The 25,749-nt window shown below is 40.6% G+C and overlaps 1 protein-coding gene across 2 annotated transcripts in view; it reads left to right on the top strand.

The window, feature by feature from the left end:
* The window catches only part of UBN2 (ubinuclein 2), a 42,405-nt gene extending 18,885 nt beyond the window's left edge, over positions 1-23,520 (top strand). Inside the window, exons 8-17 of one of the 2 annotated variants that reach the window (XM_033163329.1) lie at positions 762-891; positions 1,475-1,593; positions 4,508-4,621; positions 8,363-8,506; positions 12,747-12,797; positions 14,346-14,388; positions 16,358-17,899; positions 19,207-19,453; positions 20,241-20,330; positions 21,217-23,520. In XM_033163329.1, coding sequence (XP_033019220.1) covers positions 762-891; positions 1,475-1,593; positions 4,508-4,621; positions 8,363-8,506; positions 12,747-12,797; positions 14,346-14,388; positions 16,358-17,899; positions 19,207-19,453; positions 20,241-20,330; positions 21,217-21,266 — 2,530 coding nt within the window. In that variant the 3' untranslated portion in view covers positions 21,267-23,520. Of the gene's footprint in view, positions 1-761; positions 892-1,474; positions 1,594-4,507; positions 4,622-8,362; positions 8,507-12,746; positions 12,798-14,345; positions 14,389-16,357; positions 17,900-19,206; positions 19,454-20,240; positions 20,331-21,216 lie in introns of those variants that run through there. The other variant, XM_033163330.1, reaches the window with a different exon arrangement.
* The last annotated feature ends 2,229 nt before the right edge of the window (positions 23,521-25,749 follow it).

The following is a 25,749-nucleotide window of genomic DNA, read 5'->3' as shown; positions in this document are numbered from 1 at the left end:
ACTTGTTGCCCTTGATTAAGAGCAGTCACTCCGAGGAAGCACATTTATCTGCCTCCCTGCCCAACAGATCAGATCCAGGAGCAGAGCAGATGACAATGTCCAGGACAGGACAGCTTTAAGTTACTCATAGAAATTTAATTCGTATTGTTCATTTGCTGAAGATCTTTTGATTTACAAGGGAAAACTACTATATGTTTAAATTCTTCTGAATTTGTATTGTACGAGTCTGGAAACTTACATAATCATAGTGTGGCAGCTGATACTTCTGAGTTAATCTATGTTTATTTGATAGCTATATTTTTACATATGATGTAGCATTCATCACATGGTGCTTAATGAAGTAATAGCAGCAAAAAGAGATTGCTGCTCCCCAAGAGTTTAGTCTAAATTTTTTATCTCAGAGGAAGGGAGGGACTGAATGTGGTGGGAGATACACTACATTATGTATGAAACAATGGGTATTAATTAAATATTTCCTGTAGCTAGGGCAATTTAATGCAGAGTACACAGCTGTTTGTGTAATCCACATCTATACCTATTCTAAGGGCTATATTTCTATTCTGGCTACCCTGCCAGAGCCTGAAAGATGAGTATAGCCAATCCTGTCTCATGATACAGTTATATTAATGCATGCAGGGGAAAACAATTCTAGTATTGCAGTTTCTCTGTCTGTATAACATAAATGCCCTTTTTATGAACAGTGAGTAGAAGCAGTGGTCAAATTATTCTCATTAATTGTGACTTTCTGTTTTATTTGTCAGTATTGAGTTGCAGTTACAGGAATTGAGTCCTACCATCCGCAGTGGAGTATACTCTCACCTTGAGGCTTTTGTGCCGTGCAGTAAGGACACACTGATAAAGCGCTTGAAGAAACTGCACCTCAATGTCCAGGTAAACATACCAGCAGTTGTATATTTTAGCATGGGCTGTAGAAGATGGACTAGACTGGGTTCTCTGTAGAATTAAGCCACTGATCTGGTATATATGTAATGTCAAATAGAGTTAATTTTAAATCATGATTTAATTAGTAAGAGCACTCTGCTCCTGTCTGACTCCTGTCTGTGCTGTGAAGCAAGACATTGTCTTGTCATTTGATGTGTGAACCTGGGCTCATAGTTTTCTCTCCAAATGAAGCACGAGCTCAAAGCCAAGAACAAACCTTGATTTACTACTTGTGTTTTGTTTGAAGAGAAACCATGAACCTCATTTTTTTGGTTCTTTATCATTTTTATCATGTTAAAAGATTAAACACAAGCTTTTATTGCTAATATGATAGGCTAACTTTATTCTTGATGAAAGCTGAATTAAAGGCTTCCAGTAGCTTCCCCCCCCCCCAAAAAAAATCTGAAGTTGTTTCAGAAGCTGAAAAATGTTTGAGGTGGTTCAGGATGAAGGGGAACTGTGTAGTCTCTGAGAAGCAATACATAAATCAGTTGGCGAGACTGCTTGTATCACTAATGATGTGTTTTCTCAGGATGACCGTTTGAAGGAACCATTGCAAAAATTGAAATTGGCTGTCAGCTGTGTCATGCCTGAACAACTATACAAATATCAGGAAGACTGCCATGCACACAGTCAGGCCAAGAATGCCAAGTATGTACATTACCCAGATATATCTCACTCGGTTTATGTGGAGGATTTATGGAGGAAAGTAGGGTTATGCAAATGCTAGCAATTTCTCTGGAGGGGTGTACTTGTGTCCTCCTGTATCTGTTTTGTGGTTGCTCTTTTGAATGATGCCATCTCCTAACAGGGCCAGTGCAAGATACTACACCACCTAAGGCAGGTGCCTGAGTCCTCCTTACTGCTTTTCCTCCCTTCCCTCCTTGTCAATTGCTTTGATGCTGCTAATGCAGCAGCAGCACTGGTTGTGTCACTGCCTCCAGGTCTCCCTCTCCTCTTTCTTGGTCTGAGGAAGGGTCAGTGCTCCTGCAGAGCAAGGTGTTCTGGTGATGGTGGCCTAGGAGGTTGCTAGTGCTGCTGCAGCTTTATTGCTGCAGCTAGAAATTCTCTTTTATATGCAGTTCTCAAAATAACTTTTAATTCTTTTTTTAAAAAGAATTGCTAGACATGGCAGTAAAGCCACAGGGAGCACTAGCAATCTCCTGGGCCACATTCTTTACTATGGGAAAATGTATTGGTATGGAGTAGCCAAGGTAAGTACTTGCTTATTTATGTTATTTCTTATATTTATATATCACTTACTACCCAAACTGTTTACAAAAATAATAATAGCAGAATATAAAGCAAACAGCAAAACTATAAATACTGTATATCTCATCTAAAATACAACAGGTGGCCTTGGGAATCTGTTACACTCCCAATAACAGTGTAGGAAGAATTTGCAATAATGTAATGAACTCTGAACTAGGGTTATTGTGTTGCAGGGAGCATGATAGTCACACAGTTGTATGTATAATTAGAAGCTGAGGTTCCTTATGTATAGTCCCACATATTGATTCCTCACCTGTGCAAAGCATAAACTTTGGGAACTTTCTAGAGGTGTTATAAGGGAGTTGGTGCATATATCCCCTGCTCTTAAAGGAGATTTTGTAGATCTACACATGTTTTCAGATTTAGAACAAATGCTTTCCCACTCAGTTCTCTTCTGACTTGAGTTTGTAGCAGCTAAGGAAAGTTTCTCCATGACAGAACTTAGTTTCCTTTTTGTTTGTTTCTTTTTATTATCTCACTTTATGGTTGCTTATGTGTTTTTCTTCCTGCATTTCTTGCATGCCTGTGGTACTCCTACAGAAAATACTTACCGCGGATGGTCATGACCTTAGAAACACACTTCTGCCTGCACTCCCTGAAGTTCACTAAACAAGGATGTTGTACCCTAGTTAGGGTCTCCTTGTGAGAGGAAATGACTGCTAGCCACTACAGTGGTGCCTCGCAAGACGAAATTAACTCTTCGTCTTGCGGAAATTTCGTCTTGCGAGGCACCTTTTCCCATAGGAACGCATAAAAATTTAATTAATGCGTTCCTATGGGAAAAAAAGTCCGGGGGCCCCTCCCGACCGGCACCGGAGCCACGCCACGCCGCGTTTTAAGACTGCGGTGAGCGAACAGCTGTGCTGCTGTTCGCTCACTGCAGTCTTAAAACGCGGCGCCGCGCGGCTCCGGGAGGGAGGGAGGGGGTGGTGGGATCGTGCCTGCCATCGGGCACGATCCCACGGCCCCCTCCCGACCGGCAACGAAGCTCCCCGGCGCCGCGTTTTAAGACTGCAGCGATCGTTGCAGTCTTAAAACGCAGCTCCGCGGCTCTGGGAGGGAGGGAGGGGGCGGTGGGATCGTGCCTGCCATCGGGCACAATCCCACGGCCCCCTCCCGACCAGCAACGAAGCCCCGCAGCGCCGTGTTTGTGCTGTAAAGGCTTACCTTTTCGCTCCGGTCGGGTGGGGGGTTGTCCGCGTTTGCCATTTTGGATCGACTGTGAATGTCTGCGCATGTCCAGACATGCGCAGTCGTTCCAAAATGGCGAACGCGGACAGCACCCCTCCCAACCGGAGCGAAAAGGTAAGCCTTTACAGCACAAATGCGGCGCCGCGGGGCTCCGTTGCCGGTCGGGAGGGGGCCGTGGGATTGCGCCTGCCATCTTCGGTGGGTGGGCGTGATCCCACAGCCCCCTCCCGACCGGCAACGGCACCGGAGCTGCGCGGTGCCGGCTTACAGTGGTACCTCGCCAGACGTATTCGTCTTGCGAAAAACAGGCATAGACGAATTCGTCTCGCGAGTCAACTAAAAACTCTCAAAACCCTTTCGTTTTGCGAGTTTTTCATTGTGCGAGGCATTCGTCTTGCGGGGTACCACTGTATTTTAAACCAACGATTTTCATGGTTCCGCTACTACAAGCTAGTAAATATACCCTTTCTGGCTGGTGTTGAGAGTCATTGCACTAGAAGCATTGTCACCTTCAATGTGTTGTCAAGAGGTGTTTTTTTTTGCTATCATGGTTGATGCCTTCTGTGTTTAAAACATCATGCTCTGAATGTGTGTGCACTGGGAAGATACAGCTTTTGGCTGAGCAATCTTGTTTCCTCAAGCAAATAAGGACTACATTATCCATCCCTAGGGTGTGTCAGCTAGCCAGTCACCCCTATCTGGGACTGCCCCAAGACCATATAGGAAAGCAGATTGCTTGGCTGCAACTATTGCTCTTCATATGATCATTTGTACAGTTGCACACAAAACCTTTTGCTTGCTGCATGTGACTCTCACACCTTTCAATTGGTAATTTTCACAGTGGTTGCGAAAGAACTCAAGGAGAAGGTGCTCACCTTGCCGCCCAAAGCATGCAAATATAATTAATTTTCCTTTTAAATGGCTAGAGCTCTAGGGTGTTCATCAGGCTTGCTTTGCACAGGGAGAGGACCCATAAATGGGACTGTACGGATGGCCATTCAAATATCCGTTAATGGCAAGCAACTTTTTCTGAAAAATAATGTTGCAGAAATAAGTCCAAAGATATATCGTTGCCAGAAACATAATTGCTCTTTTGTTCTAGAATGCAAGCAGAAGATGAGCGAGACAAGAATGCTTCTGAGGAGGAGGAGGATGAGAAGCCAGGAAAAAGGGTTGCAGGTCCAAGAAAGAAATTCCGCTGGGATGAGACAGTGAGGTATGGTATCATGTTGCTTGTTTGTCCACTGCAATATCCTTTTTAGTCATTGCATTGCAATTGTCACATCACAATCTAACTTGACCTACTGCACACCCTGACTGCCAGAAAAAGGAGTGCTAGCAATTCCTGTTTCTAATTCTCCCCCCATCCCAATAAATGCACAATTATAGTTGTCACAAATTTAAACTGATTTGTGGCTAGTATAATGCACGAGGGTATAACGTTTAGAAGGCTAATGAGATTAAAATTAATTATCTTGTATGCTTTAATTATTTATTGAAAGGAATTATATGCTGCTGTTCACTTAATGTGACAAAGCAGCGTACAACATAATTTAATAATGTCCTAAAACTATATTAAAACAGACAAAATATAAAAGCACAGAATCAAAGGTAGGTAAAAATAAGTGGCTTAGCAATCAACAACTGAAAAAAATGCTTAGGTGAACAAGCATATTTTTAATGGCCAGTGGAAAACACATTACTGAAAGTAGTGAATCTCAAAAGGAAACTTTCCCAAAATACACATCACTGCAGAGAATTCCCTTTTCTTGATGGAAGCCAGATGAATCTGAGCAGCTATGGCACCACCAGAAGGGGTTCCTCCAAATGTCTTGTGATCACTTGAGTCTCCAGTGCCAGTTCAAGAAGTACCCCAAACTATGCACCTGTTATTTCAGAGAGAATGCAGTTCCATCTAGAATAGACAAGGTAGCCAATTCCCAGATCAGGGAACCATTTGCCCACAGGACCTCTGTTTTGTTGGAATTCAGCTTCATTTTATTGACTCATGCTTTCCATTGTGTTTAAGCACTGATTCGCACCTGCATCAGTTCTCATTCAGATACATTAGGGAAATAGAGCCGAATAATAAAACCTTACTAGGTTACCCAAAATACTTCCCAGGTGCTATGATATGTATGGTGCATATAGTACTTTACATATTATGTACCTATGTAATGGTATATCCTGCCCATTCTTCCCTTTACTAGGGCTTCCTATCTTCGGCTATGCTAGCAGTTCTAATTCTAGGACCTTTGCTTTTATTTGGATCATGTTTATTTGTATTATGTGAAACTCCTTTGAATTTCGGTTGCCTAGATTATTATTCTTGGCTATTCTAATGCCCAGTACAAATAGCTTAGATGTTTAGAGCATACAACTGACTCTCACAATTTAACATGTATTGGCTCCTGTCTCAGTAACTGCAGGTGGGAAATAGGAAAGTGTGGGTGCAAAGCGACTTTGTTCCTTAGCAAAATATGGATATCTGCACCTTTTGTTTTATTTGCTGTACCCTCCCAATTGGGTCTAACTTCCAATTTGCTAGTGAAGCAACAATGCAGAAGGCATTTAGTCAGGACAACAGCCTCAGACATTGGTTGTCTGGTTTACTGCTGTGGTGCAGTAGTCCTCTTTTGTTTCCATTTTGGGGGTGGGGAAGTGCCTGTTGTTGTAATAATAATAATAATAATAATAATAATAATAATAATAATAATAATAATAATAATTTTTTATTTATACCCCGCCCTCCCCAGCCAGGGCCGGGCTCAGGGTGGCTAACACCAAATATGATTAACTATAAAAGGTAATACAACAACAACAACAACAACAACAACAACAACAACAAACAGTTAATTAACAACAACAACAACAACAACAACAACAACAAACAGTTAATTAAAATACAGCTTAAAATACAGCTTAAAATGCAGCCTCATTTTAGTAGTAGCCCATAAATCAAGACGATAAAGGGAGGAAACATCAGATATTCACCCGAGTCAGCTATCCATGCTGGTTCTTTCCCCCCCCCCCAATATTTTTATTTGCATACTTTGAAGTTTCCACATACAAAATTCCAGCATCTCAGATACAACAAGCAACAATCGTGGACAAAGAAAAAGAAAAAAAGAAAAAGAAACAACAACAACAACAACAACAACAAAACCATGCTGGTTCTACATGGTCCAGCAAAAAAGCCAAGGGAAAAATTATATACCAAATCCCATATAAGGAGTCAGAGTGAGTCTAATCCGAAGGCCAGGCGGAACAGCTCCGTCTTGCAGGCCCTGCAGAAAGATGTCAAATCCTGCAGGGCCCTAGTCTCTTGTGACAGAGCATTCCACCACGTTGGAGCCAGTGCTGGAAAGGCCCTGGCCCTAGTTGAAACCAATCTAAGCTCCTCGAGGCTTGGGACCTCCAAAGTGTTGTTGTTTATGGACCTTAAAGTCCTCCACGGGGCATACCAAAAGAGGCGGTCCCATAGGTATGAGGGTCCTAGGCTGCATAGGGCTTTAAAGGTCAAAACCAGCACCTTAACCAAAACCTGACCCTATACTCCACCGGGAGCCAGTGCAGCTGGTAAAGCACTGGATGAATGTGATCCCGCAGCAGGGACCCCGTAAGGAGCCTCGCCGCAACATTCTGCACCCACTGGAGTTTCTGGGTCAGCTTCAAGGGCAGCCCCGCATAGAGAGAGTTACAATAATCAAGCCTGGAGGTGACCGTCGCATGGATCACTGTGGCCAGATCAGGGCGAGAAAGGTAAGGGACCAACTGCTTAATACGGCAGAGATGGAAAAATGCCACCTTTGCTGTGGCTGCAACCTGCGCCTCCATAGAAAGGGAGGCGTCAAAAGGTTACACCCAGACTCTTGACAGAAGGCGCTGGCCCCCGCAAGAAATGGGAGTTGGCTCCCCAACCCCATTTCCTCCCGACCCAGCTAGAGGACCTCTGTCTTTGAAGGATTTAACTTCAACCAGCTCCCATGCAGCCATCCAGCCACAGCTTCCTAGCATCTGGTCAGTGTGTTCGGGGCTGAGTCAGGGCGGCCGTCCATCAATAGATAAAGCTGAGTGTCATCAGCATATTGATGACAACCCAGCCCAAAACTCCAGACAATCTGGGCAAGGGGACGCATAAAGATACTGAAAAGTATCAGGGAAAGGATTGCACCCTGTGGCACTCCACACACCAAGGAGTGCCACGATGACAATTCCTTCCCTAGCGCCACCCTCTGTCCCCGACCTGACATAAAGGAGCACAGCCATTGTCGGACTGTGCCCTGAATCCCCACGTTGGCAAGGCAGTGGTCCAAAAGTTTGTGATCGCCCATATCAAAGGCTGCTGACAAATCTAAAAGAATCAGCAGTTCCGACCTGCCTTGATCCAGCTGTCTACGGAGATCATTTGTTAGGGCGACTAAAGCCGTCTCAGTACCGATGTCTACCCCAAAACAAGTTGTCACTTCCATTCCGTTCCTTCCTCCCCCTCCTCCCTCATATTCCATGTCTTTGTGTTTTATGCATTCTCCCAGTTTGCTTAACAACATTTCTTAAATCTGATTCCATGGCAAGCGATTTTGCTATCTATCTATCTATCTATACACACACAAAACACATTAAGCATGGACAGTGTATCATTTGGAACAACTGAATGCAGAGTTCTTGGATAACCTGGGTTGTGTGTATTGTGAGTTACGGAAACAAGGATATAGCTGTAACAAAAAGAAAGAAAACTAAACTGTTATATAATGTAGAATAGGATGCACAGTGTAGCTTGCCTAAAAGGTATAGCAGAAAAGGCGGCGGGGGGGGGGGGGAGTGGAGCTACAACAAGTCTAGTACATCCTGTTGTGGGGGGGGGGTTGCAAGGTTCTAGCATAGGTGTACACAGATTACTTTTGACACGCTAATGGTAAAGCAATTGTGCTTGAGGCTGTCGGGTTTCTTTCAACAGGTCATTGCTGTGTAACCTTGTCAAGATAAAACTGGGATGTTATGAGCTAGAGCCAAATAAAAGCCAATCTGCAGAAGATTACCTCAAGGCCTTTATGGAGACTGAGGTGAAGCCACTTTGGCCGAAAGGCTGGATGCAAGCTAGGTATGGTACCTGATTAGATTTGAAGAATGACTTACTAAATGGAATTCAGAATTTAAGCATGTAAGCTACAATATCAAGTTTTCTCATGCCCCACATCCTTAAGATCCTTAATATTCAAAATAATCACACACTTAAAAGCTTAGCTTCAAGTACAAAAAGTCAACCCCAATGAAGAAGTCTTGAAATAGTCTAGGGCTTTTTTGTTCTTTATACGAAAATAATAAAATATATATATATAAAAAAGAAATAGTCTAGGGCTTTGATTGTCAAAGGTAAAGGGAAGTTCAGTTATAGGCCCCGTCCGTTCTGCATGCCCTTTTCCATATAAGGTACATAGATGAATGAATCAACAGAGTATACTTGGCTGATTTTAAATACAGTGGTGCCCCGCTAGACGAATGCCCCGCAAGACGAAAAACTCACTAGACGAAGGCATACTAGTTTAGGATACTAGTTGTAGCTTTCAGTAAAGTCAGCTTGAAATAAGCAGCACTGTTACTACAAATAATTAATGAAGTCCATTAATTGGCTACTGGTCAGATATGACCTTTAATAGTGGGTTTCACAATGGCACAATTATTACAATGTATTAATGTGTATTTAGTGTGGTAAATATGCATGGTTCTTTATGAACAGCGAGACTTGTTTCCTGCTTTGAAGAATTTGCAATCTAAGATAGACAAGACAAAGACAAGCTGCAGGACATCAGCTTAGGTAAGAAAGGATGTGAAAAGCTTGAGGAGAGATAATTAGCAGCCTGCATATGAGAGTATCCTAACATGATTTAATACAGCTTCTGTAACTGGAAAATTTCCTACTGAAAAGCTTGAGAATAAAGGTCAGTAAAGCAAGCAAGCAAGCAAGCAAGCAAACAAACAAAAACAAACAAACAAACAAATCAATCTTGTGCTAACAAATGATATTGTGAGGGGTTCACAAGGTGTGTCTATTGCTCTTACAATTTGTTTCCTTATTTAAAGCATGGGTGTGGAACCTTTTTGGCTACACAGCCCAGATCCATATCTGGCTCAGTCTTCATTTAAATAAAAATTGATAACAAATCATATTTTATGTCTATAGTGTTAGATAAATATATGTGCAAAGCCAGCAATTCTGATCATGTTCTGTTTGCCAAGCAGTGTGGTAGGAGAGCTAAACAAAAATTCAACCAATGCACTCCTCTGATTTCAGATAGTACATGGGTAGACAAGTCTAAAAAGCACAGGACACAAATTGTCATGGCCCTCCAGCAGCTATGGTGGCTCATTTACCATAATTTATGTATTTAGTGTTAACTCTGGAAGTGTATACTTGATTCTGACCATACCAAGCCTCCTAGAGCCCTTATCTTTTTTTCATTTAATGGCTACTAGATCTGCCCAATTTTGATAGTGTTTTTTTGTGTGCTAAATTAGTATGTGAATTTCCTTGGGGTGCCATTCTCATGAAGATCCTTTCTTTTTGATACATGCTGATAAACCAATATCAAGATTACCATGAATGTCTGTAAACAAACTCACATTCCAGGAAAAAGTCATGTGTCAGTGGAGACTTTGCACCCTTTCACCTCCTTGGATGATCATAGAGCTAATAATCATATAATTGTGGAGTTGGAAGGGACCCTGAGGGTTATCTAGGCCAAACACTTGGATTTGCAGGAATCTCTTGCCCAGCATGGGGCCTGAACCCACAACTCTGAGATTAAGAGTCTCATGCTCTACCAGTTGAGCTATCTCCTTAATCTCATTTTATTAATCATGTTGCCCCTTTGTGTGAGCTGCAATTAAACTAGAAAGACTCTACTGTAGTTTCATACTGGGAAGGTGTAGCTAATTAGAAGCTTCGTAGTTTGACTGAAGGGTCCTTGTGAAGGGGATTGTGCATATTTTGGCTTAATATATGGTCATTGTTGAGCACAGTAGTTCTCTTCAGATGCAATATGCCTGGTTAGGTGACTGAGTGATGATAAACATGATGACCTTTTAAAGGAACTTTCTTACCACTGACAGCTATTCTTTTAATACCTAACAACTCACCTGGAAAGAACAGGTTCAAATCTCACTTCCCATTTTCTGGTTCAAAATCTGTAAATGTTACTAAGCCCTGGCCCTCAGACTGACAAAAATTCCAAATTCCCATTCATGTTTTCTCTGTTAATGCTAAAGAATTCTTATTCTGCTCTAAGCTGCAGTGAGCTGGAGGCAGACTTGCAGATTAGCCAGTCACATATCCCTGCCTTGGGCAAGTCAAAGACACAACCCCTTTTGTGGGTATCTTCCGATGCCAATATAGAAATCCCATTCTTGGAAATTAACCAATGTTCTGGGGCTTAAATGCTCTGAGCCAGTGAAGTTAGCAAGCTCTGCTGCCCTATGTAGTTAGGTGCTTGAGTAACATTTGTCTAAATTGGACTGGGTACTGGGTGATTTTGGAAGGACCGCACCCACTGAGAGTGTGGTCATAGATTTACACCCAGGGTATAAAATAATCTTTCCCAAGGTATTTGGTGAAGATTTTCCAATTTAGAGCTGAAATACCTCTAGATCTGATGACTATGTACTGTGCTAAATTCCAGAAGAAGATTTCTAGTTATAACTCACAAGACTGTGGAAAGGGGGATGGTCAAACTGCCTCTTCTGGTGCCCTCCAGATGTTTTGAACTACAACTCCCATCAACACCAGCCCAGATGGCCAAGATTGTAGAGGATGGGAGATGTAATTGGAAACATCCAGAGAGCATCACATTGGCCTAACATTTCAAGAAATCATGGTGGTTCTGAATCTGCAGTGAGGCTTTTTTTCTGATTAAACAGGTTCTGGACTATACAGTTTGAGTGAAATTACATAGCTAATACATGGGCCAATTTGTAGTGGCTCAGTCTTATTGTAAATTAGTTCAATCTGAAGCAGTGACAAGATAGATTTGGAACCCCCATGCGAATGTCATAACCCTCTGACACCCTCTTTAGTGCCCACCAAAGTCCCCCCCCCCGGGGTTTTTTGGGGGGGTTGCTTTTTTCTTTTTTACTTTGTGCAGCTGGGCTGGCTGGGAAGTTAAGTGCAGTCCTTCAATTGCCTTGCCCTTTTCCCTTTCCTCAGAGCCCCACACAGACTTTATAAGAAAAGAAGAGGGTGGCGAGCCAAAGACTGGTGTTTTTCTTTCCAGTCCCTTCTAAAACTTTTTGAAAAACACCCTGCATTGTAAGCATAGGGGACAGAGGTAGTAGGAAGCAAGTTCTATCTATTTGGGGAAGAGGTTATTTTAGCTTGTTTCTTTTGTGCATGTGGAAGGGTTACCTTTTGTTCACAGGTAGTGATGGAGGGTTTGTGTGTGTTGTCTGATTTGTATTGTGTTTTTGGGGGGAAATATGTGCCTTACTTACTTTTGGGGGGTTGGGGGTCTGCATGTCTCTTTCCTTTTTGAGAGGTTAAGATGTGTCTGTTAAGGGCACACATTTTTGTCTTTTTGGGGGGGAAGGATTAGCATTAGTTTTGGGATGATTGGTGTTTGGTCTTATATGAAGAGGTTGTACAGTGGTACCTTGGTTTAAGAACAGCCCTGTTTACGAACTATTCGGTTTACGAACTCCGCAAAACTGGAAGTAGTGTCCCGGTTTGCGAACTTTACCTCGGTCTAAGAACAGAAGCCAAACAGTGGAAGGGCACCGGTGGTGGGAGGCCTCTTTAGGGAAAGCACGCCTCGGTTTAAGAACAGTTTTGGTTTAAGAACAGACTTCCAGAACGGGTTAAATTCGTAAACTGAGATACCACTGTACTCTGTTTCTAGAGCAAGTTATTGGAAATCCCCCACAGCAATTATTCTGTGGTGGTACCCACAGCAGTTTCTAAGATTGTCAAATGTGCTCCCAGGGCAAAAAAGGTTGGGAACGCCTGCAGTAGATTTTGAGAGTTATTTTTGTCCTTGTATCTCTTATGTCTCGCCTGAGGGAGCTGTGTAGACATTTGAATGTCAGAAAGTAATTAACAAACCATGTTTGATCAAAACATATTAATAATATTTCATCAGTCTTAATAAAGACAACAACATTTGGTAAGCAGTATTAGCTATTATCTCTATTGAAAACTAATGTGCATATTTTAATCTGATTACATCATCTTGCATCAAATAACTGTACAAATAAACTGGTAAGTTCATAGCATGGCATATGGTGAATCATTTAATTCTGGAGAAATTGTTGATGTTTGATAATGTGGAATTATTTGCTCTCCCTCTTTATAGGATGCTCTTTAAAGAGAGTCGAAGTGTTCATAATCATCTTACATCTGCTCCGTGAGTATAACATAAGCACATATATATACTCTTCTATTTTCATTTATTTAGCTTTACATACTGTTGTTTGCAGACCCATGAAGTGCTTGTCTGAGGCCCAGGGATGGGAGGCTTGTTAGAATAAAGTTTGAACCAGTGTATTTTGTATAGTACAAATTACTGGTGAAATACATTTTATGATAGTGTGCTTCAGTATTCCAAGGGGAAATCCCTCTGGAACTAGTCAAATGTTGCCTGTATAATTCTAGATTTTAATTTACAAGTCATACATTTACCAGATTGTCATCACAGAATAGAATTAACTGGATATTATTGCGATGAAATGTTGAATGTGGAAGGAGGCATTTGTGAGAAAGATAATGTTTGCAATTATTGATCTAGATCAGGCATCCCCAACCTGTGGCCCTCCAGATGTTTTGGTCTACAACTCTCATGATCCCTAGCTAACGGACTAGTGGTCAGGGATGATGGAAATTGTAGTCTAAAACATCTGGAGGGTCAAGGTTGGGATTGGGGATGCCTGATCTAGATTGAGAATGGTCAATGGGTCACCTGTTTAAACCTGTAAGAAGTAGATGCACCAAATGTAAAAATTTTGTGTGTGTGTGTGTTGGATTTTGTATGTAATTACTAGGGTTGTGCATGGTTCCCTGATCTGCTCTGTGGCCTCAGTCCATGCCGCCAGGGTCAGGCTGAGTCACCCTGTGCCACCCTAAGGAAAACCCATCCTGCTTCAGATCTGTAAATGGCTTTCCTGCTTGTGAAGTTCAGTGGAGGCATTGATCCTGCAGGTTGTCAGGCAGGAATAAGAGCTGCAACATCAGGCCTACCTTCCCCTAGGAAGACGCAGCCACTGATCAGAGAAGTCTCTGCCTCCTTGTATGGTTTTTCTGACCTGCTTGTCCCTCCTTCCTGTCTGATAACCTGCCCCATACCCTGCCCCCTGACAGTCATGGATCTCTGGGCCAGTCCAATACAATTCACAGCAATCTATATGTACCTGACTAGTCTGAGACCCTCTCAATATGACTGATTTGGCTCAGGCCTCAGATCCAGGACAGTGTGCTAGTAATCACATTTACAAATTTTCCCCATTTTCATTATGAAGACTCAGTACTCCAGTAGGGGGTCAGCTTGTATTCAAAATACAGTTGTAAAAGGAACAATCTCAAGAGGAGGACCAAAATTTAGACTTGGCGTAGTTGTGCTTCATGTGGATATGAGACTATTTTCTGTTTCTCTAATGGTGTCCACACAACCTGAACCTCAAAGTTCAGTAAGTTGGTGAGTTTAAAGATCAACAAATGGGTTTTCTGGAGCCACCTTCTCAAAAGCAAATTCTAGTCAAAATCCTGGGTGCAAGCATATTTGCAAAATCCTCTGGGTTTCAATTAAGTTGTGTTTCCACTTTTTTCTCTTTGAACGTGTCTGCCCATACCTAGCCAGCATTGTGTTTATGGCCAGCAAATTTAAGGCCTTTCATAGGGCTCTGACACTTCTAATTAAAAATCATAGATTGCCCTCTAACTATAAATTTGTGCTCAATAGGGCAAAGAAGAAGGTGATTCTGGCACCTAAACCCAAAGCAAAGGTAAGTAATAAGTCAAACTGAAGAAATAAATAGTAATAAAAATTCAGCAAGATGTAGTTTCACGGAAATGATCCACCAATCTGGCTTTTTATTTATCACCTTTGTATTGCATGCTTTCATCAAGGATCTCAAGGCAATATACATGGAGTGCTACCTTTACACCAATCTTCTAAGATACATAAAAAAATTTAAAAAATTGTCCAGTAGCGCCTTAGAGACCAACTAAGCTTATACCCAGAACAAACTTAGTTTGTCTCTAAGGTGCTACTGGACATTAATTTTTTTTTTAAAATTTCAACTGCGTCAGACCAGCACGGCTATCTATCTGAATCTTCTGAGATGCGATAGACTGAAAGATAGCCCAGGGCTACTCGGGTCCCTTTTTTGTCAGCAAATGAAAAATTGCTGAGCAGTATTTTCTTCATGAAAAGCTTTCTGCAGAGTTGATTGCTCCATGGGTGGTAATTTTAAGGTATATAATTCCTTTCAGAGCTTGTAGAATTTGTGTGATATCTGGAAGGTTCGATGTACTTGCTCTCGAAAATGTGCATCTGAGGCTCCTCTTGATATGTTTACTGATGCAAAACTGGATAATATCACATAGTGTTTTCGTTGCAGCCCAGAAGCTGAGACAAAATGGGGGGGGGGAATATATTTAAGCAATATTACATTTTGGTGACACACTATGGTTTATGCATTTTAATGGTAATTGATTCAGTTAAGAATATTGGCTTTCTTCTGTAATAAAACAGAGATTGCATCATGTTGTATTGTGAGCGTTCTAGAAATTAGTGTCATGAAGTCTTTTATTAACTATTAATTAGCATGACCTTTAAAACAGATTTGTTGTCTAGCACTCAAAGTCATGTGATGGGAGACAGATCTATATTTTTAAGGTGGGCCTACCCCGGTGATATAAATGATAGTGTTTAGCACACAGGGGATACTAAGCTATCTCCCCATAACTGTTTTTTTCCCTTTACAGGTAGGTAGCCGTGTTGGTCTGCCATAGTCAAAACAAAATTAAAAAATTAAAAAATTAAAAAATTCCTTCCAGTAGCACCTTAGAGACCAACTAAGTTTGTTCTTAGTATGAGCTTTCGTGTGCATGCACAGTTCTTCAGATTTCCTGAAACTCCTTCCACAGACACTATCCTCAAAGTCAGACTCCCTTTTGATGTCCATTCCTGGCTGGTGGAAAAGAGATATCAGAAAATTGATTGTGGAAAAAAGAATAGTGGGAACCTTTAGTCATCCCCCAAGCTCTATATATATTTAAAATCACAGCCCCATGTCCACTTAAGATATGGAGCAGACCCATATTGAGTTTCATGCTCTACCGACTGAGCTATCCCCATATGTCTACTATTATCTCATTTTTTCTTGAGTCTCAATTTTATACCTGCCATACTTTGTAGTGGAAACAATATACCCTGCCATACTTTGTAATGGAACAATATAAAAACAGTAAAATTACAATGGAAAATGGACAATATATACTAGTAACATTTAAAATAAAGCCATTTAACTCAACCTGATCAAGTAAAAAACCTGCCTGAATTACATATATTTTTTAAAAACACAATTTATGGTTCTTGTATGCTTTCTCGTGGACTGAGTTCCAAAAGTGAGAAACATCACAGCATGTCCTAAACAAATTTATTTCTTGGACAGAAGGTAATTAGAACAGAGCATCTGGAGCAGGGCTTAGTGAGTTCATATGGGAGTAATCTCTCTTTTTAACAGATTCAGTAGTAGATTTAGGTTTTCTTTTAAAGAACTACACCCTGCAGGGCTTAAAAAATGAAACTGATAAGCAAATATACTTGTTTTTGCAATCTGGTATCAAATAAACTACAGTAATGGAACCATGCATGATTACAAACAGGCAAGACACAAGCATTCTTTGAAATTTATTCCTTCTTACTTGCAGAATGATATTTTAATTTTCATTATTTCTTCACACTAGGATTCTAGTCCAAAGAAGGAACAAAGAGTCTGTACCCCTTTTACTTCAGCTTGCATTCCTGCTTCAAGTACCAGCACACCTGTCACTGCCCTGGCCAGTTCTAGCTGTAATCCTACTCCAGAGACCATCTGCCTAGATGATTCACTGGATGAAGATCTCTCCTTCAATCCACCATCATTGGAATCCATTTCTGATGTTCTGGCCGTTATTAACAATGGAGCCAAGAGTTCTCCTGTTGTGCCCTCTGTAGAGACACCAACTTCAAGACCTCGGCCTGGGCTGAGAGAAGAGAAGTTAGCAAGCATAATGAGCAAGTTACCTCTGTCATCTTCAAAAAAGGTAGAAACTGTTCAAACACCACATTCTTCAAGTCTTATAGCTGGGCACACAGGACCAGGACCAAAGAAATCCCAGGATTTGCTTCAGACTGGTATCTCTTCAGGCCTTATTGCTGGGTCTTCAATTCAGAATCCCAAGGTTTCCTTGGAGCCCTTGCCAGCCAAGCTTCTGCAACAAGGATTACAGAGGTCAAGCCAGATTCAAGCTGCTTCCTCTTCCCAGGCCCATATTTCTTCCTCCTGTAAGATCCAAGCCACAGCTTCCTCTGCTTCTCAGAGACCAAAGGATACGTCTGTCCTTGTATCGTCTTCAGAAGCCCACGGTTGTGGCTCTTCAGCATTACAAATAACAAAGGTTCACCAGCAGTCAGCTGCCCAACAAAAATACGTGTCTCCTCTACAAGCAACTATTAGTAAATCTCACACCAATCCTGTGGTGAAACTAAGTAGCAACCCTAAACTCTCTTGTTCTTCCCCAATTACCAAGACATCAGATAAATCAGTAGCATACCGCCTTCCTTTGACTAACACCACGTCTGGTAGTAGTTCCCAGATGGCTCACCCACTTGTGTCTCGGACAGCATCCAGCACCTCTACCTCTAGTAACTATTTAGCCAAGACCATGGTATCACAAGTTTCTGCCCAGGGTTTCAAGCCTCCTTTCTCCATGGTTCCTTCCCCCAAACCTGCTGCCTCTCCTAAGCCCACAGCACCCAAGCCTTCTGTAACACCCAAACCTATTGTGTCACCTAAACTATCCTCATCAAGGTCCACTTCAACACCCAAGCCTGTATCATCTTCCAGTTCTTCCAGTTCAAGTGCACTAGTATCCCACAGTAGTCACTCTAGCAGCAACAATTCCCTTCACAAACAGCCCAGTGGAGCAAATGTCAGCAGGCAGTCTCCTACAATTAATTTACTGTCCTCTAACCGCACCTCAGGCCTTCAACCAGCAAAGAACCCTCAGGCTCCTTCAAAATTGTCCAACTCTTCTGCCTCTGGAACTGTTGGCAAAAGCAACTTAAGTGGAGTTGGAATGAATGTACCTGTCAACAGAGGCAGCAATCTTAATTCAAGTGGAGCTAATAGGACTAGTATCTCTGGGGCAGCAGGAAGTGGAACACAGGGTGCTACTAAACAATTGTCAACTCCACACAGACCATCTTCTGCCTCAGGGTCTACAGTTATACCAACCAGTGTGCAGGTATGTGTTGAATGTTATAGGCATAACATGTGTATGCTATTTTGGGCTATTTATCCTTCCTCATAAATGTAATTACACTAATAGTGCAATTCTCTACCTGTCTATTAAGAAGTAAGCCTCGGTGGAACTAACTCTTAACATAGCATGTGTAGGATTACATCCTAAATATATATAGACAGGTATAGAGGGTATGAAGCTCTAAAGTTCAAAAGAGACAACTTGCACCCTAAGGGTGGAACTGCACATTGTGTGACACTGAAAACAGCGCCTATGTTGGCTTCTACTCAGTAAAGTGTAGGATTGCTCACCCCATTTTGCGGTGTGATTATTTTGTGCATTTCTCTGCCCTGCCAGTGGCAGCAAGTGATGTGAGATAGGGGTATAATATGTGATTATTTTTATTAACATCTATCTTTTTGTTATAAAAGTGTGTTATTTTAAATTTGTATATTACTTTAGACTTGAACATAACCCAGATATGCAAGCCAAAGTAATTCTGGTGCTACAGTGTTTTTCTGTGATGTTTGCTGCAAGTTCTATCTTCTAATATTCATTCTAGTCTATAATTTCCTATATGGAATAGGCCTCACCATCTCAACAGCTCAACAGTTGCAGAGCCTGGCAGATTGAGCCAACTCATCCAAGCCCCATCCAGTATTCTCTTGCCATAGTTTTAGCACACACTCATAGATTGCTGCATTTGATCCTTGTCTGCTCTTTCTATATTTCTATGTTCAGGGTGAAATGAAAATGTTAGAATGGTGATACATATAATAAATTGTGATAACTGTAGAAATCCTTCCCTTATTGTACTAGGGTTTCTTGGTTATAGCTGCTTTGTTCCCTAAACTGGTACTGCAATCCTGAGTACACTTACTGGGATAAGCCCCCTTGAACTCCTTGGGACTTACTTCCAAGTAAGCATACATTAAATTGTGCTATGAAATAATTTATGCTTTCAGTAACACTGTTACAAAATCTTGAATTTTAAATGTAAGTGCAATGGGTGCAATGCTGTGGGAAAGAGAAGCTGAGAGAATGGTTGAAGCATTATAAAACTTTCCCATTTAAAACTGTTAATTGTGGAAACAGTAACTTACACTAATGGCAAGACAAAAAGGGAACACAGCACTCACTGCTACCTGAATATTTTATAAAGTTGTACCAGAAGCCACATAGGCAGTGTGTAGAAAAGCATGACCCTTGTTTTACATAGTAAAACTTCAGATACTTATAACCTTATTTTCTTGGGTGTATCCCAGAAAAGATGTAAAACAGATTTAAAAGTAACACTTGTCTCTATACAGTCAACAACAGGTGCATCATTACTGGCAAATGCTTCACCTTTGACGCTCATGACATCACCCCTGTCTGTAACCAATCAGAATGTGACATCTGCTCCATTGGCTCCTTTTGGGATGCTGGGTAGCCTTGTTCCTGTGACTGTGCCCTTTCAGTTCCCATTGGAACTACTTGGCTTTGGAACAGACACAGCTGGAGTAACAACCAACTCGGGATCTACCTCAGCGGCTTTCCACCACAGCCTAGCGCAGAGTAAGTAAGGCTAGATATTTTTCCCATCCAATTTTTTAAAGCCTCCTTTCACATAAACACTGTAATTGCAAGGAAAATGCAGGGATCTCTAGAAATACTTCACAGTTTGTAGGTGAGGGTTTTATTTTTTGGTTGTTGTTAATGGCAATTTTTAAACTCCCAATATTATGTATGTAAATGTGTATGTTTTTCCACATTATGTGCACACTGATTTTTTACTTCCTTTCTGGATGAAGTGCCCTGTGATAATTAAAATTTGAGAAAATTTTGTTTATAAAGTGGGACAAAACCCTAACATTCTTCATCCCAGAAAACCGATTAAAATGAGCACCATAGCTTACAATCAAAAATAAGCTTTGCCTTTTATATCGTAAGTGCATCTTTTGTAAACAGTTTTTTCCCTTCTTATTTACCAAATGTAGATTTCAGTATTAGTTTGTAACTAGACTTGGAACGTTTAATATTAGTTTTTTGGGAAGTCTTAAGTTGACACATTTATTTAGCTATATTTCTTGTTCCACTACCACATGATAGCATATATAAAAAACAAAAGTGGTATCAAACAGGATATTTCCTTAATTAAGTTGCATTCTTGGCATTTTAAACAATGTATCTTTTACATTTACTGAAAGAACATATGTATATTGAACTGGTAACCATTACCGAAGATGTTTTGGGCAAAGATGAGTAAAGCTGTTTTGTGCATTTATGCAGAGTAGATTGTTTGCATCAATTAGCTCTTAATTTTTGTGGTTGTATTTTATTTTTATTATCCACGCTACTTCAGATTTACTGAAGAGTTTACCGCCTGGAGCTCAACATGCAACAGCTCTGTCTCACACACCTCTGCCTGCTCACTTGCAGCAAGCTTATACAGGTAAGGAAAAATATTTTCTTTTTAAAAGAAAAAGAAAGTGAAATAACACTTTTTAAAAGTGAAAGAATTTTCTCATCATGGCTTAAGTCTTTTGTACTTCTACAATAGTGAAAACTGCTGTGGAATCTGTTTTTCCAACATTTCCATGATGGCAACTGCCAGAAGTACAGTGGTACCTCGGGTTAAGAACTTAATTCATTCTAGAGGTCTGTTCTTAACCTGAAACTGTTCTTAACCTGAGGTACCACTTTAGCTAATGGGGCCTCCCACTGCTGCTGCGCAATTTCTGTTCTCATCCTGAGGTACTATTTCTGGGTTAGCGGAGTCTGTAACCTGAAGCATCTGTAACCTGAGGTACCACTGTACTCCAGAATACACTAGGACCTGTTTATCTCTTACATCTCAAGGAGAATTCCCAACTTGGGATGAATTTTGGGTTTTCACATGCTTTCATTATCTGTCACTGCATATATAAAATAACAAGTGAACTGAGCTCTTTCATAAGGCATTTTTCTCAAATTAATATTTCTCAGAAAGAATTGGAGTGGAATTTCAATGAAACAGGCCAATTAACCTATCTCCTACATTCTTGCTTCTGGAGTCAAGTGCTTGGGATACTGGCATATCTGGCATGGCTAGGGCTCTTAGAAATTGCCTACTTGCTAAGTTTTGTCTTTACCAGTTTTGAATCCAGCTGTCCTATTGGAATGTACCACATAGTGTGGCAATGAATTCCACAAAAGTGTTGCATGAAAATTGTTTTTGTTGTAAAGGCTGCCAAGTGGGAATGCAGGTTTCCATCATATAACATACATTTCATGAGGGTAATTTACATAATAAGACAATTTAGCTTATATGAATCCCCTCTTTCATCTTCAAATTCCAGATGGAGGCCAAAGTAAAGGGGACACTAAGTTACAGAGGAAAACCCAGTGATGTCCTGATGAGCAAGGGAGTTAAAGTGGTTCTGCTTTGCTGATGGAGACTGACCAGTTGGGAAAGTGCTTACGCGGACACAGAGCTGCTGTTTCTGTCAATGTTTACATATTCTGATTCCAAGCACTGTGGTGAGGAGGAGGAGAAGAAAAAGAAAAGAATACTTGATCAAAGAGAGAAGGAAAAGGAGGAAAGTGTTCATGTAAAAATGGTTCATAGTTTGATATCTCCTAATGAATTCCCAAAGCCTTTTATCCTTTCTGAATAGCTCAGAAAGGTTTGGCCAAATAGGTTCAGTTGTCAAACCTACAGCAGCACAAACCTTCTTTCAGGCCGATATCTGATAGAGGATCTGTGAAAGGAAGCTAAAATAGACATCTCTATCCATCATGCAAGTGAGGCCATACATCTGTTGTCCCCAGGGAAGCCTACAGTATATGCCAGTTAGGAACCGTCTGTACAGCTTTGGATAATGTGGCATATAAAGCAGAAATTGTGATTATGTAGAAAAAGCAAGGAAGAAAGTATTTTCTCCACACCAAGCTGAGGCCATTTTGTCACTATCTCTTTGAAGAGCCTAAAGATTACAGACGGGGAGGATTGTTCACCATAGGTAATGTCATTGACCAGGGTAGAGTTTTTTCCCTCTCAAGATGGGAGGAAGGGGAAAGTTGGAGGGTGTTCTGTAACTATTCTTCAATTTAACTTCATATACTCAAATATAAAATGAGAACTTACTTGGCTTCATCAGACCAGATCTTGCTTTCAGTATCTTCTGAAGAAAGTCTTTTCCTGCCCTTAATCTTGCTGTAGTACTTCAGAGTTGCCTTATTTTTCATAAACATCCAGAAATCTCCAGTTCTGATCCTTTGTGAAGAAAGTCTTGTCTCTGGTTCTTCTCCCACTTGTAATAGCTCTAAAAAGTCTCACACTGTATTGATTTCCAGCTCACAATAACTACATGTAGCTTACTTTTGTACAGAGTCTTGCTTTTCTCAGTACTGTTCAAAGCCTTCTCCAAAGAGTAGTTGAGGTGCCTTCTGCCTTGGCTTAAAATATGTACCTCCAGCATTCCTAATACCTGCATAGCTAGGAGGTATAAAACCTGACCCCCTTGTTGCACAGGGACACAACTTCTATGCTGACATTCAGTTTTTGATAGCAATATGTTAGATATTGGGGAAGCAAATCTTGTATTGCACTTCGTAATTATTACAGAAGGAATATTTGGATCAAAATATAATTTTGTTAAGAAAAATCAAGAAGGCATGAGACATCGTGCTCTTCTGTAAAAAGTATCTATTTTCTCTCACTTAAATCTGATATATAACTAAAATCTTATTAAAACATTTTGACCAGTCTAGCCTGAAAAAACTGAAAAATCTAAGTAATCTGAAAATGAAGGCCATTCTCCAATAAAGGTATATGTGCATGCAGGAGAACATGTATAGTTGGAGGTTTCTTGAAACTTCAACTGCAGATTGGTTAAGCTACAGTTTAAGCAGACAAGCAGCTTGTCTGTTGAACAGTATGAGTGGCTGCATTAAAACTTCAGAGAAATCTTTGACTCTTCATAGTGTTCTACCCACATACCTGTATAGCTTTATTGTATAGTGGCCTAGATCACACTTGCTGCTGCCTTCTACCAGACACATTTTTTGTTTCCAGGTATGTTCCTTCATTTTAGAAAGCCAGATATGTTATATTTACTAATTTAGATTTCACACTAATTCTATATGTAAAAATATACATATATTTAAATAATATATAATATAAACACAGTAACTGAATGTTGGGTTGAGCCCACTAATAAAGAACTTTGCACAACATCATGGAATGAAAAACTCAGTTAAATATTGAATTTTACCAAATACAAGGTAAACAAAAGACTTTTCTAAAATATTTCTTGTAGTTTGGTAGAAGAGACTACAAACTTGCCATACTTAGTTCAGAATATATTTGGCTGGTTCATTCCCCCAAACCTTAGAGTCCCCAAACTATTGGTATATTTTTTTCTCTTACTCATTTTGCTGGCCCTTGAGATAAAGGTAAAAATATCCTTGTTCACCACAGCATATATTCCATGCATAAACATTCAAAATCTTACATTCTCTGAAAGCTTGTTACTATAGAGTTGGCTCTCCCTTGTAGCAATTTAAAGCCTGCATTGCGAATTAAGTATGTTTTTGAATCCTTTTTTATGTATCTTGAAAGTGTGACTACGTTGAAAAAATAAAAATAATAAACGCAGTTATCGCTTGAGTGAGGTAGAAATGTATTTGCAATGAAATACCATCAAATGTGAGGTTACATTGGCTTAACTAAAGGAATTTAGTGAGAATTTGGCATGTGATGAGTCTGCCTTTGCAGATCTTATTATCAACACTAAATCTTAAAGGTAAAGGGACCCCTGACCGTTGGGTCCAGTCACGGATGACTCTGGGGGTTCAGCGCTCATCTCACTTTACTGGCCGAGGGAGCTGGTGCACAGCTTCCAGGTCATGTGGCCAGCATGACTAAGCCGCTTCTGGAGAACCAGAACAGCGCACGGAAACGCCATTTACCTTCCTGCTGGAGCGATACCTATTTATCTACTTGCACTTTGTGCTTTTGAACTGCTAGGTTGGCAGGAGCAGGGACCGAACAACGGGAGCTCACCCCGTCGCAGGGATTCAAACTGCCAACCTTCTGATCAGCAAGCCCTAGGCTCTGTGGTTTAACCCACAGGCAATATTCTTCCCCCCCCCCCTGTTCATTCTAATATTCAGTAGGAGAAAGTATGGAGGTCAAATGTTTTTTTTTTTCTGGCAGACTTAGTTTTTTTTGCTTCCAGGTGTTTATCACTGATAGAAATATTGTACCAGACAATTCATTTATGTCACTTTTTCCCTTTTAAGCTCTTCTGTATTTATAAAGCAAAATTTTAGTCCATGGTTAAGCTACTGAAAAATTAAATTTCCCCCTTTAGACCAAATTAACACAGATTGCCTGCCCCTTCAGTATAGCTCATGCATATTCTAATAAATTAAATCAGTGAATGAGTTGATAAGTCAGACTACACAGTCATTCACCCCCCTGCCACAAAAAATAGTCAAACAGGAATAAGCTGGGCATACAATGTGAACTCTTAGATGATCAAGTTTCAAAAACAGCCAGCTGTAAGTTAAGGTTACCAGATTTTTTTCAATGAATCTGGGGACACTTTTCAACTTCAATGGAATTTGTATGGGGACTGATTTGTAAATCTGAGGACTGTCCTTGGGAAACAGGGACGTCTGGTAACCTTACTGTAAGTATCTGAAGACATTGTGACACCAGTAAAATAATGATATATGCCAACTGCACTGTGTGCACAGCAAGGGGGGGGGAGATATTGGAATGAATCAATACAGTGAGGTGCAGCATTCTTTTAAAAAATAAAAAGATATAGGGACATGAGCTGAATAGTTGGATCTGATGAATTGGCTAGAAAGAGTATAAATAGCATTCTAATGCGGTTTAATTTGATGAACTTCTTGCATAGTAAGATTCCATTTAGTTGTGTGGTGTTTTTAAAGGGATTTGGGAATTCAAGTTGTTCTTGTCCTAACCCCCTCAGTATTCACAAGCAATAAGTCAAAGCTGTTATTCTGGGCAGCTGAGCTGAACCAGGAAACTAAAATGGCAAGCTCACTCTGAGCCTCAAACACAAGCAATAATTTTCAAGTACAGGTTTGGAAATTGAATATTATTTAAATTATGCCTTCTACTATGTGTGCTTAACCTTATGGGAACACACTAGCAATTTCTAGGTTATCTGGAATTTATTCAAAATCCAGATAAAGATACAGGCATTAAACTACAAAATGCAAAAAGGGCCGTTGTCTTAACAATATATTCTCCTCCAACCCTAAGATAAAAGTTGATGGTTTAAATTACTCCTTTTTGTTCAGACTTTTATACCTGCTTGTCTCCCGGAAGATGGTTGGGAATGTTGTCAAAGTCCCAGGTGTGGGTGCTGTGGGTTTGACATCTGTTTTATGAAATAAGTGACTTTTAATTTATCCAGTAGTATAGGCTGGAAGTGGGGTAGACAAGCAAGATTACACTTCTTTCCATTTTTAGCAGTCTAATCCAACCTCTGCATAGCCTCTCCACTTGGTACAAAAGTAAAGATTCTGCAGTTCCCAAGCTACCATCAGTTATACAGAACCATAATCATCCGACAGATAGTCTCTTAAAGCTCCCAACTGTCTTATGTTTGCTGCTACATTCATGGAAAGAACTTTTGGCTTTATTTATAAGTAAATTTAAATCTAGTTTACAGATTGGTTTTAGAGTTGGTTGCCCACAGGAAGATTAGAATGTCTTGATTTATTGGAGTGCATTGGCAACAGATATAGTGCCTGCGCTTTTGGACTTTTCAGGATAGTATTGCAGGGAAGAAGTAAAGCCTGCAGTCAGGCTAAGCTTTGGAAGGTTTTCACCCAGGTCTCTTCCAGTG

The sequence above is a fragment of the Lacerta agilis genome, chromosome 10 (genome assembly GCF_009819535.1).
Source record: "Lacerta agilis isolate rLacAgi1 chromosome 10, rLacAgi1.pri, whole genome shotgun sequence".
Classification (NCBI taxonomy): Eukaryota; Metazoa; Chordata; class Lepidosauria; order Squamata; family Lacertidae; genus Lacerta; species Lacerta agilis.
Note: the sequence above shows the minus strand (reverse complement) of the source record. Positions and strands in the feature narration are given on the sequence as shown.